The sequence below is a fragment of the Bombina bombina genome, chromosome 1, assembly GCF_027579735.1.
Source record: "Bombina bombina isolate aBomBom1 chromosome 1, aBomBom1.pri, whole genome shotgun sequence".
NCBI lineage: Eukaryota > Metazoa > Chordata > Amphibia > Anura > Bombinatoridae > Bombina > Bombina bombina.
This window is the reverse complement of record NC_069499.1, coordinates 1,257,673,090-1,257,686,071: the sequence shown is the minus strand read 5'-3', so window position 1 is coordinate 1,257,686,071 and position 12,982 is coordinate 1,257,673,090. Positions and strand designations below refer to the sequence as shown.

General features: G+C 37.4%; 1 protein-coding gene across 1 annotated transcript in view; it reads right to left on the bottom strand.

Annotated features, from left to right (window-relative positions):
• LOC128648246 (hepatocyte nuclear factor 4-beta) overlaps positions 1-12,982 on the bottom strand; it is a 139,525-nt gene that overhangs the window by 26,085 nt on the left and 100,458 nt on the right. The window contains exon 4 of the mRNA XM_053700880.1: positions 2,312-2,418. Coding sequence (XP_053556855.1) covers positions 2,312-2,418 — 107 coding nt within the window. The remainder of the gene's footprint in view (positions 1-2,311; positions 2,419-12,982) is intronic.

Sequence of the window (12,982 nt, the reverse complement as noted above, 5' to 3'; positions counted from 1 at the left end):
ATTCCCTTGTTAAGAAAATCATTGGATATGTTTTTCTAATGGATTGGACCTGACCCCAATCAGTGTTCTCTCTAAGAATAGTTTTGTTTGTGGCCCAGCAGTGAAAGAGTTAACTAGGTAACTGCACCCTGCAATTGCAATTGGCAATAGGATGAGAGCTACTGAAATCATATTGGTTGTTCAAATCAGTCAATAGGATTTCAGTAGATCTTATCCTATTGGCTAATATGAAAATTTCAGCCAATAGGAATGCAAGGTACCCCAATATAAAACGGGTACCTAGCATTTAATCTTCAGTGTGCGGTGAACAATCGCATTAAGAGGAGGCTCCACTTCGAATGTCATCGTGGTCGCCGATCCTGCTCCGCTCCGCCTCAGCTCCGCAACCCCTGGATGAAGATGGAAGATGGCTCCGCAACACCAGGATGAAAATTAAAGATGGAGCCGCCTGGAAGAAGACCTTCACCGCCGGACTTCAGGAATGGTGAGTACCTTTGTCTGGGTTATTGTTTTTTGTTTTTTTTTGGGGGGGTGTTTTTTTTTTTTTAGATTCAGGCTTTTTTTAATCATTTAATGAGCAGCAAAAGAGCTGATTGCACTTCTAAGTGCAATGTCCATATAAATGCTCCTTTACAAAAGGCTCTTTTAAGGGGTATTGCCAGATTATTGTTAGATTAGGGGGTGTCTTTATTTTGGGGTGGCTATTTTGTTTTTATATGGGTATTAGATAAGGTTTAATTTTGGAGAAATTTTGTTTATTATTTTATGTTATCTTAGATTTTTTTTATTTTTCGTAATTTTAGACTTTTTTGTAATGTTAGTTTTTTGTTTTTTTTCCCGTAGTGTTTAATTTTGTAATTTAGGTTTTTTATTTTTGGTATATTTTATTTTGTTAAAATAGTAATGTTAGGTTTATTTAGAGTTTAAGCTTAGTTTTTTTTTATTTCACAGGTACTTTTTTATTTATTTGAAGGTAGTTATATTGTAACTTTAATTTAAAGTTAGCGGCTGTTAGGTTTAGGGGTTAATAGTTTAATTTAGGTAGTTGCAATGTGGGTGTTTGACGGTTTAGGGGTTAATAGGTTTAGTTGAGTATTTGCGATGTGGGTGTTTGGCGGTTTAGGGGTTAATAGGTTTAGTTGGGTATTTGCGCTGTGGTGTTTGGCAGTTTAGGGGTTAATAGGTTTAGTTGAGTATTTGCGATGTGGGTGTTTGGCGGTTTAGGGGTTAATAGGTTTAGGTTAGTATTTGCGATGTGGGTGTTTGGCGGTTTAGGGGTTATTAGGATTAGGTTAGTATCTGCAATGCGGGCAAGCGGCAAATTAGGGGGTGAATAGTTTTATTTAGGTTTTAGCAATGTGGGGGGACAGCGGTTTAGGGGTTAATAGGTTTATTTATTTAGTGTTGATGATGTGGGGGGCAGATTAGGGGTTAATACTTTAATTTAGTGTTAGCAAAGTCGGTGGGTGGGCGTCGGATTAGGGGTTAATAGGTTTGTTATAGTATTTGCGATGCAGGGGGATGGCGGTTTAGGGGTTAATAGGTAATTTATGGGTGTTAGTGTACTTTGTAACATTTTTGTTATGAGTTTTGTGAAACATTATTGTTTCACAAAATCCCTAACTACTGTTTTTTTATAGCGGAATGGATCGCAGCGGTATAAGCTGTAACGCTAGCGAAATAGCCGGACCGCACAACATGTAATACGGGTGAGCTGAAAATTCCACACTCAAAAGCCATTTTTTGAGTGCGGAATGGAGAGTTGCTGTATTGGCTAAAACGCTAGCAGTATAGCCGTACCGCCGTGACTTGTAATAAGGGTGAGATGAATATTCCGCTCGCAAAGATTAATTTTTCAGTGGTATAGCCGTACTGCAACACTTGTAATCTAGCTCATAGGTAGGTATGGAGCTATACATGTCTTGAGCAGTATATGGCTGCAGTATTTACAATAATGTTTATAATTATACTGCATATAGTGCTCAAGTCACAGACACACATTTTGATCATTTTTTTTTAAATTGTATGCTCCATTTGAAACACAAAAATGTAATTTTGAATTCCATGTGGTTTTAATTACAAACAGCTCACGATGACTATTAAATTAAACTACTGTCATGAATAGTTTTTGAGAAGAACAGGGTGCTCATTAAACGCTAATATTCTAGCAATTCTATCTTTTAACAGACAGAACAAAAGGGTCTTAAATCCACTACTGTGCGTTCCATTCAAAACTGCATAGGAGCATAAATCTGAGACAAGAAGACTCGGGAGTTAGCAGACATTTTCTTAATTTAACAGTACTTTTTACCTGGTGTGCCATTGCTTCAGCCTGTGTGAGAACACTGATGGACAGAGACCCATTGTCCTCGTAGCTGCTCCTTCGCATGCTGATCCTGTCCCGCTCGTTTTGAACAGCTATATTTATACAAGAAATTTAATTAATTAATTAATTAATTAATTAATTAATTAATAAGCATGAAATGGGTTCAACTCAAAGACAGTGTTCCTGGTAGCAGCTACCATTAAAGGGACACTAAAAACATTTCATGCACCTCCCTCTAATTATGGGTGCTGCCTCTTTGGTACCCAGGTTTCACTGCAGATATCTGAAGGATAGTTGCTGCAGATGAGCAAACTGGTCAGCACTGGAATGTAGTGATAGCTTCAACATGGCGGCACTCATGACTAGAGGGAGGAGGGGAATGACCTCAATACTATGCATGTAAAATGTATTTAGGGCTTAATGTCCCTCTAATTGGATAATGCATAAATTCCAGTCGAGGCAACATATTTTTAAATTACTTTGTAGTTGAACTTCTTACTAAAGCATTCATCACAACATTTCCAAATTTGTAAGAGGGACTGCCCCTCCTCCCCCAGGAGCAAAATTGTGATATGTGGTGGGCAAGAGCAGGGATGAGGACTGGCTTAAAAAAAATCATGAGATTTCATAGGGCCCTTAGATTAGGTGTAATTAGTGTTGGGAAATACAACAGCATGTACTATACCACATGTATGAACAACATTGATGCTGTAGATGGCGCTGTTCAGTTTAGATTGCTGATTGTTTATATCTGTGATCTTGTTCATTCTTTTATACAGGAAGGAAGTTGTTTTTTTTTAATCTCTATTGTGTTTTTCCTCCTCTGTGTGTGCTGACTATAGTTTTACAAGTCCTTTGGTATGTTCCAAATATTGCTGATGCATCTGTACAAGTAAAGCCTAATGCAGTTTTCTTTAAAAGCTTCCAGTGTCTTTTTGATACATACACCAACAGGTTATGGGCCCAGACACTGAAGAAAAAGAAACTACAAGTCAGTAAGTGTTGCATCTATGATCCAAGCAAATACTGTGTGAGGAAACAAGAGCTGCATCCAAATTACTGAAAGATGGCAAGTGGTTCAGATGTGAAATATGCAATAGCGAAATTAAATAATACCAACTACCAGCTGTGGAAGTTTAAGCTTGAAATGCTGTTATCCAAAGATGATTTATGGGAGGTGCTGGATACAAACAGACCCACTGATAATCCAGGGGAATGGGACAAGAAAAACAGACAAGCAAAAGCAGTTATAAGCCTGTTTGTGGAGGATGATCAACTCATTCACATAAGAAAAGAAAACACAGCTAAAGGTATGTGGACTGCACTACAAAAACTGCATGAGCGTTCAAACTTAAATAGTAAACTATATTTGCTGCGCAAACTATATAAGATGAGGCTGGAAAAAGGCCAGGAAATGTGTGAACATGTGAATGCTATGCTAGAGATTGTGGAACAGCTATGTGCAATTGGAGAAGAAATTAAAGACAATCATATAGTAGCATTGTTACTATGCAGCCTTCCAGAGTCATATAGTGCCCTTATCAATGCTCTAGAAACCAGACCTGAACAAGAACTAACACTAGAATATGCTAAGGGAAAACTAATTGATGAATATAATAGAAGAAAGGAAAACATGCATAGTGAAGAAAATGAGAGATCAGAGGTAGCTCTGAAGGCGCAAGAAGGCACAAAACAAAACAGAGAAACCAGAGTGTGTTTTCGCTGCATAAAGGTCGGTCACCTGAAAAAGAACTGCTCAATCTGGAAAGCTGAGCAGCGAAGGTTAGAACCACCTACAAGAGAGAGAGCTAAGGCAGCCACAAAGCAAACTGCAGCTGCATCATGGAGCGGCAGCTTTAAAGTGACTCAGAATAGTACACCACACGGATGGTGCATTGACTCAGGGGCAACTAGTCACATGACAAGTGACGAGACATTCTTCACAGAAATTGATTTCAATACTAAAGATAAAGTCTTCCTAGCAAATGGGAAAAGTATTACAGCTGAAGGTAATGGTCAAGGGTTCCTGACTTGCATCACACCATCAGGAGGTAAGCAAAGCATTCTAGTAAAGAATGTTCTGTACGTCCCAAGTTTAGAAGGAAGCCTCCTATCAGTGAAAACTCTTGCTAACAATGGACTCACAGTTCAGTTCCAAGGCAATGAATGCACAATTCGAAACAGGAAACAAATCCTAGCAAAAGGTAGATTGAACGAACACCTGTACAAACTTATCACTGAAAGGAAGCAAGCCAAAACAGCCATTCATAATCCACACAACAAATGTATCCACCTGTGGCACAGGCGATTAGGGCATCGAAACCCAGAGGCCATAAAGGAACTTGCAAAGGAAGGTTTATCAGAAGACATGATAATTTTGCCTTGTGACATGCTCATGAAGTGCACATGTTGTATCAAAGCAAAGGCCACACGTACCCCACTTCCACAAGCCAGTCAAAGAAAAACCACTCACCCCATGGAACTCATACACAGTGATGTGTGTGGACCAATGAAAACCCCCACACCCGGCGGGAACAGATATTTACTGACTTTCATTGACGATTATTCCAGGTACACAACAACATATCTGATGAAGCACAAAAGTGAGACATCAGAGAAACTTCAAGAATTTATAGCTACATTCAGCAATAAATTTCAACGGAAACCAGGAACAATACGTACCGACAACGGAGGGGAATATATGAGTAAGGAAGTGGAGTCATACATGAAGAAACAAGGCATTATACACCAAACGACTGTACCATACACTCCTGAGCAAAATGGTGTTGCAGAAAGGAAAAATCGCACCCTCATAGAAATGGCAAGATGCATGCTTTCAGACGCCAATTTACCTAACCAGTACTGGGGTGAAGCAATAATGACTGCAACATACTTACAGAACAGGCTACCATCAAAAACTATTGAGAGCACCCCATATGAAATGTGGAATGGATCAAAACCTAGTATGGGACATATTAGAGTGTTTGGATGTAAAGCATATGCCCATGTTCCAAGTGAGAAACGCTCCAAATTAGAGAACACAGCCATAGAAGGCATTCTTATGGGCTACAGTGAACAAAGTAAAGGCTATAGAATTCTTCATCCAAAGACCAACAAGATCACAATAAGCAGCAGTGTTTATTTTGATGAAAGTCAAACATCAGAAAAAATGTCCCTCGAAAGCCATAAAGAGAACCTCTCCACTGAATCAGCAAGAGATGCTGACCAAAGTGAAGCTGTACAGGAGACAGAGCAAGAAGTGGAGCTCACAATAGAAAAAACAGCTACTCACAAACCAATAGAACCCACTGAACAACCAGAAATCAGAAAATCAACTCGGGTGACGAAAGGTATACCACCCCGCAAGCTGTCATACATCGCTAAGACACATGAAACACTCGAACCAACATCCTGGGAAGATATTGAAAAATTGCCAAAAAGGGAAGCCAACCAATGGAGAAAAGCAGCCGAAGAAGAAATAAAATCACTTCAGGAAAACAAAACCTGGACACTCACTGAGCTCCCCCCCGGTCGCAAAGCTATAGGAAGCAAATGGACTTTTAAAGTAAAATACGATGCAGAAGGAAATATCCACAGATACAAGGCAAGATTAGTTGCAAAGGGATATTCACAGAAATTTGGAGAAGATTATGATGAAACTTTTGCTCCAGTTGTAAAACACTCCACCATCAGAGCGCTCCTTAGCATTGCAGCCGGAAAGGGAATGCAAGTGAGGCACCTGGACGTCAAAACTGCTTTCCTATATGGAGACATCAAAGAGGATCTCTACATGGAACAGCCACCTGGATTTGAGAGGGAACCGAACCTTGTATGCAAACTTCAAAAGAGCATCTATGGACTAAAGCAAGCTGCGAGAATGTGGAATGAAAAAGTGAATGAAGTACTCATGAAACAAGGATTCTCAAGAAGCAAAGCAGATCCATGTCTATATTCAAGGCATCAAGAAAACAAATGGATATACATCCTAATTTATGTTGATGACATCATAACTTGTTTTGAACAAGAAGGGGACTGTGACCAAATAGTTCATATATTAAAACAGAACTTTGAGATTAAAGAACTAGGGAACATCACTTATTATTTAGGAATCCAAATAGAAAGGGAAGAGGATGGAAGCTATCTTCTTAACCAAAGTCAGAAAATTACAGAAATATTAGAGCAATTTCACATGCAAGATGCAAAAGAGGTGAAAACACCTATGGAACCAGATTACCTGAAAAACAACGGAATAGAAAACTTGTTACCCAATAACGACAATTACCGCAGGGCAATTGGAAAATTGCTATACATTGCCACCGTGACAAGACCAGACATTGCCGCAGCAATAGGTATACTCTGTAGAAAAGTTGCGACACCATGTCAACGCGACTGGAATGCAGTAAAGAGGGTGATACAGTACCTAAAAGGAACAATTCGGATGAAGCTGCGACTGCCAGCAACATCAAACCCAAAACTAATTGGATATGTTGATGCTGATTGGGCCGGAGATACCACTGACCGCAAATCTACAAGTGGTTACATCTTCCAGTATGGAGAAGGAACAATAAGTTGGTCCAGTCGAAAACAAGCGACTGTTGCACTCTCTTCAACGGAAGCAGAATATATAGCAGCAGCACATGCATGTCAAGAAGCAATTTGGATTTGTCAACTTTTTCAAGACATGGGACTGGATGTGTCTAAACCCATACCAATTCTTGAAGACAACCAAGGGTGTATAAAGTTGACACAATCAGAAAGAGTGAATCCTCGAACCAAGCACATTGATGTAAAATATCATTTACTCAGGGACATGCAAGAACAAGGTATTATTGACATTCAATACTGCCCTTCGGAAGAGATGACTGCAGACGCACTCACAAAGCCGTTGCCAAAGGAACGGCATTGTTTTCTTCAAAAGAAACTGAATGTTGTGTAATTATGTACATGCCGTTGAGAAGGGGTGTTGGGAAATACAACAGCATGTACTATACCACATGTATGAACAACATTGATGCTGTAGATGGCGCTGTTCAGTTTAGATTGCTGATTGTTTATATCTGTGATCTTGTTCATTCTTTTATACAGGAAGGAAGTTGTTTTTTTTTAATCTCTATTGTGTTTTTCCTCCTCTGTGTGTGCTGACTATAGTTTTACAAGTCCTTTGGTATGTTCCAAATATTGCTGATGCATCTGTACAAGTAAAGCCTAATGCAGTTTTCTTTAAAAGCTTCCAGTGTCTTTTTGATACATACACCAACAATTAGTTTAAATCTTTGATAATTTCTTTTTTTTTTTTTTGTAACTTAGTGTTTATTTTTTGTGTAACTTAGTGTTTGTTATTTTTTGTAACTTAGTTGTTAGTTTTTTGTAACTTAGTAATTTTTTAGTGTAGATTTTAATTATTTGAGTAGGGTTAGGTGTTTAAATATATAATATAGTTAATTTAATTTGTAGTTTAATGTAATTTTAGTATAAACGTTAGGGTAGATTGGTAGTGGTAACTGGACATATCACTCAGAGTTTAGTAACAGTCTTTAAGGACTTATACATACAGAAAGAGAAGCAGTCTGCCAGGAATGAACAACAGCCACTAAGTCCTGGCAGACTGCTTCTCTTTCTATATGTATAAGTCCTTAAACTCTGAGTGATATGTTCACATGGGCTGGCAAGAGTGTTCCTGTATGCACAGATCCAAGGGGTTAAAACAATCATTCAGAGCCCCAATATGCTGCAATGCGTTTCTCTGCTACACAAGCCGTTTCATCAGGCAAGACTATGGTAAGCACTGATTGCTTATACATGTCAGTTTAAAAAAACAACAATATTTAAACCTCTCAATATAGGAAAAAGCTGCAGTGAGGTTTCTTAATGGTGTATTCAAAACACAGAATAACCTTAGAATAATATCCCTTTAAGGACACAGCTTTCAGTTTGCTCAATTGTTTTATGACGGAAAAATTCCGTCATATGTCCTTAAGAGGATATGTAGAAGTATTTTTACAATTATATTAGTTGTTTATTGAAAATATAAGTGTAAAGGTTTAGTACTTTGGTTTCTATATAGTAATGTGTGCCGCAAAGTTTACACTTAAAGGGACAGTAAAGTCAAAATTAAACTTTCATGATTTGGATGTAGCATGCAATTTTAAACAACTTTCCAATTTACTTTTGTTATCAGATTTGCTTTGTTCTCTTGGTATCTTTTATTGAAGAGTAAAACTAGGTAGACTCCTAAGAGCTCAGGAGTGTGCATGTGTCTTTAGTTTTCTATGGTAGCAGTGTTTTGCAACATTGTTTAACAATGCTAAATATAATATTGCAAAACACTGCTGTTAAAGAGTACTAAAGACAGAAATAAATTGGAAAGTTGTCTAACCCCTTAGTGACCAGACCATTTATTCAATGTTCTTACCGTTAAGGACCAGGGCTATTTTTACATTTCTGCAGTGTTTGTGTTTAGCTGTAATTTTCCTCTTACACATTTACTGTACCCACACATATTATATACCGTTTTTCTTGCCATTAAATGGACTTTCTAAAGATACCATTAGTTTTATCATATCATATAATTTATAAAATATGAGAAAATTGAAAAAAACACACTTTTTCTAACTTTGACCCCCAAAACACCCATGCTAAATAGTTTCTAAATTTTGTCCTGAGTTTAGAAATACCCAATGTTTACATGTTCTTTGCTTTTTTTGCAAGTTATAGGGCAATAAGTACAAGTAGCACTTTGCTATTTCCAAAGCCCTTTTTTTTTTTTTTTAATTAGCGTTTAATTAGCGATAGTGATATTGTCACACTGATATCTGTCAGGAATCCCTGAATAACGCTTCACATGTATATATTTTTTTTAGTAGACAACCCAAAGTATTGATCTAGGACCATTTTGGTATATTTCATGCCACTATTTCACTGCCAAATGCAATCAAATAAAAAAAAATGTTAACTTTTTCACTAACTTTAGGTTTCTCACTGAAATTATTTACAAACAGCTTGTGCAATTATGGCACAAATGGTTGCAAATGTTTCTTTGGGATCCCCTTTGTTCATAAATAGCAGACATATATGGCTTTGGCGTTGCTTTTTGGTAATTAGAAGAAGGCAGCTAAATGCCGCTGCGCACCACACTTTTATCATGCCCAGCTAAACCTAATAATGTGTTCTCAAATGCACTAACCCGACATGAAATATGAAAATTTCACATTTCAAAGTTCTTCACATAGCAGAATATGTTCTATTTATTCTTAAATACATATGTCTATATAAAATTGATGTGTTTTTTTGGTAAAATATATATCTATACCTACCTATATATATATATATATATATATATATATATATATATATAAAATATTATATATAGGTATAGATATATACAGATATAAAGGACTATATATTTAAAAATACTTAGAACATATTCCCCTATGTGAAGAACAATGGGATGTAAAATATTTACATTAAATACACAGTATACCATTTTATTAGAGTTGAGACCTCATATCTGTGAGCCCTTATAACTTTTTGTTGCAATTTTTTAAAATAATTTTTATTAGATAATGTTATTATGAGTGTAACTGTACTTTTAAATATAATGTTTGTATGTTTTGTGCCACTTTTTAGTAGAGCGTAACAGTTAACCAGAGCTCTGAAGACGCTTTATCCTAAAGCACGTTAAATTAATTCGCTCTCAAGCGAACACGTTTGCTTTCAACCTGTAATACTTGCACTACTTCCGCTGCACGCAAAGTATAAAGTGCACTGTAATTAGTTGGGTGATATCACTTCCCAAACTTTTAAAATTATGATCAAATGATCATATAAAACCTTATAAATGAGAAAACCTTTGAATTAAAATTTTAATGTAAAAGTCTTGTATCTAATAAAGATTTTTTTTTATTAATTTATTGATTAATTTTGCAACCTTGCTTATGTGAGATAGTCGTTATTCTGTAACACAGTTATTATTGGATCAAAATTCCCTTTTGTTTGGATTTGTACAGAGTCTTAAAAGTGAATTCCCTTGACTATATACAGTCCTTTGGCTTCTCACAAGAACAATCTTATCTCAGATCTTATTATGAATAAGGTAGGTGTTACTATTCCCAGGAATCATTTAATTTGATCCTATGTTAGATAATTACTTTTTCAATCCTATGTTACACACGGTCTTGTTTGCACAGTCTTTTTATTACCTGTTTCAGACACTTAAAGTTTAACATCAGAGGGGGCAGCCACTTCTCTGCCTTAATATATTTTACTGCAGTGTGTTCACAAAATCACAAGATGGCTAAACATTCTGTAAAATTTATTTAGTAAGCAGAGAAGATAGCGTAGCAACTAGCAAGTTACAACACTGAACACGTCAGAGTCAGACACAAAGTTTAACATCAGAGGGGACAGCCACTTCTCTGCCTATAATAAATTAATGTGCACAAAATCACAAGATGGCTGCTCATTCTGTAAAATATATTTAGTAAGCAGCCAGAGAACAAGAAGTTAGAACATAGCATAGCAACTTAGCAAGTCACAACACTGACCAGACACAAAGTTTTACATCAGAGGGGGAGGCCACTACTCTGCCTAATGCCTATAATAAATTATTTATTATGTGCACTAAATCACAAGATGGCTGCTCATTAAAATATATTTATTAAGCAGCCAGAGAAGTAGAGAACATACCATTAGGATAGCCACTTGCAAGTTTTGCTTAATAAATGTATTTTGTGTATGACCTGGTCAGTGTTGTAAGTTACAACACTGACCGTGTCATACACAAAATACATTTATTAAGCAAATAAGCAATAAATCACAAGATGGCTGCTCATTAACATATATTTATTAAGCTGCCAGAGAAGTTGGGAAGTGTGGAACATACCATAGCATAGCAACTTTTTATTAAGCAAATAAGCACAAAATCACAAAATGGCTGCTCATTAAAATATATTTCTTATTTTAATATATTTAGTAAGTTACAATACTGACCTTGTCAAACACCAAATACATTTATTAAGCAAATAAGCACTAAATCACAAGATGGCTGCTCATTAAAATATATTTATTAAGCTGCCAGAGAAGTTGGGAAGGGGAACATACCATAGCATAGCCTAGCCAGCAACTTGCAAGTTTTGCTTAATAAATGTATTTTGTGTATGACCTGGTCAGTGTTGTAAGTTACATTTATTAAGCAAATAAGCACAAAATCACAAAATGGCTGCTCATTAAAATATATTTCTTATTTTAATATATTTAGTGTAATAGTAAGTTACAATACTGACCTTGTCTAACACAAAATACATTTATTAAGCAAATAAGCACAGCACTAAATCACAAGATGGCTGCAATATGGCTGCTCATTAAAATATATTTATTAAGCTGCCAGAGAAGTTGGGAAGTGGAACATAGATAGCATAGCCAGCAACTTGCAAGTTTTGCTTAATAAATGTATTTTGTGTATGACCTGGTCAGTGTTGTAAGTACTTACAACACTGACCGGGTCATACACAAAATACATTTACTAAGCAAATAAGCAGAGAAGAGGATCAGACTGCGTCACAAGTTCCTAGTTCCAACACACACAGGCACTTCAAATTTAAGCAGAGTGGGGGCACCTACTACCCAGTCTCGTATTAACTTACAAGTTACAACCCCAAGCCTCACAATAAAAAATATATATCATGATATTACAGGCTGTACTGCACGATCATCACACTATCACATGGCATGGCTTGTCATTCTGATGATGACTTACTTGTGTGACAGTGTGACGGACTGTGTGCACTTGGACGGCTCCTTCCTTCAGGTGAGGTCACAGGTGACAGCCGACAGGTCACGGTCAGGCAGGACCAGGGCAGGGGCAGCAGCTGCGATATGCGGTGCAACGTGTGAGTCTCTACAATAGATCAGGTAGCCTCCTCCTCCACTCCACTCTCGCTACTTGGCTCAGGCTGAGGTGTCAGGCAGGAATGAGTGGCACTGGCTGTTGTTCCCACCGCCGCGCTGCTCCTTCCTTGCGCATGCGCAGACACTCAGTCAGTAGTGCAGTGTAAGGCTAAGCAGAGCCAGGGAGTCAACACCGGTGTTGATTGGATGAGCCGGTCTCCCAGGGAACAGTCGAGGCCTCATGAGAGATGCCTCATATAGCAATTTTCTCAGCCGCGCTGCTCCTGCAAATCACCACCGGGTGATGCTGCAGAGCAGCTAGATATAAAAATACACTAAAAATTTTGCGCAATAGAGAAACACCAGAACCCAGTGCCTCTCTATTGCACAATATTACAGTTTGACATGTAAAAAAAAAAAAAAAAAAAAACTTTTTTTTTTTAATAAAATTCTCTATTTGTTTTTCTTTTGCCCCAAATGGCAGGTGCGGCACTGCCTCACCTGCCTCCTATGAGTGCACGTCACTGTGTTTTATATATGTCCCTAATTGATATAAAAGATAGAAACAAAAAAGCGCATCCGGATTCAAGTGAGTTTATTAACAATAGCGGATATGACACACAAACAGAATTGCACTTACAATGTTTATGATAAAACTTGCATTTGGTTTATAGAGATGTGCAAGGCAATGCTGACCAGACCAAAGACCACAAGCCCTCCAAGTGAAGTCTGGACCCCCTCAGTCGACCGCCAATGCAGGTACTCTCAAAA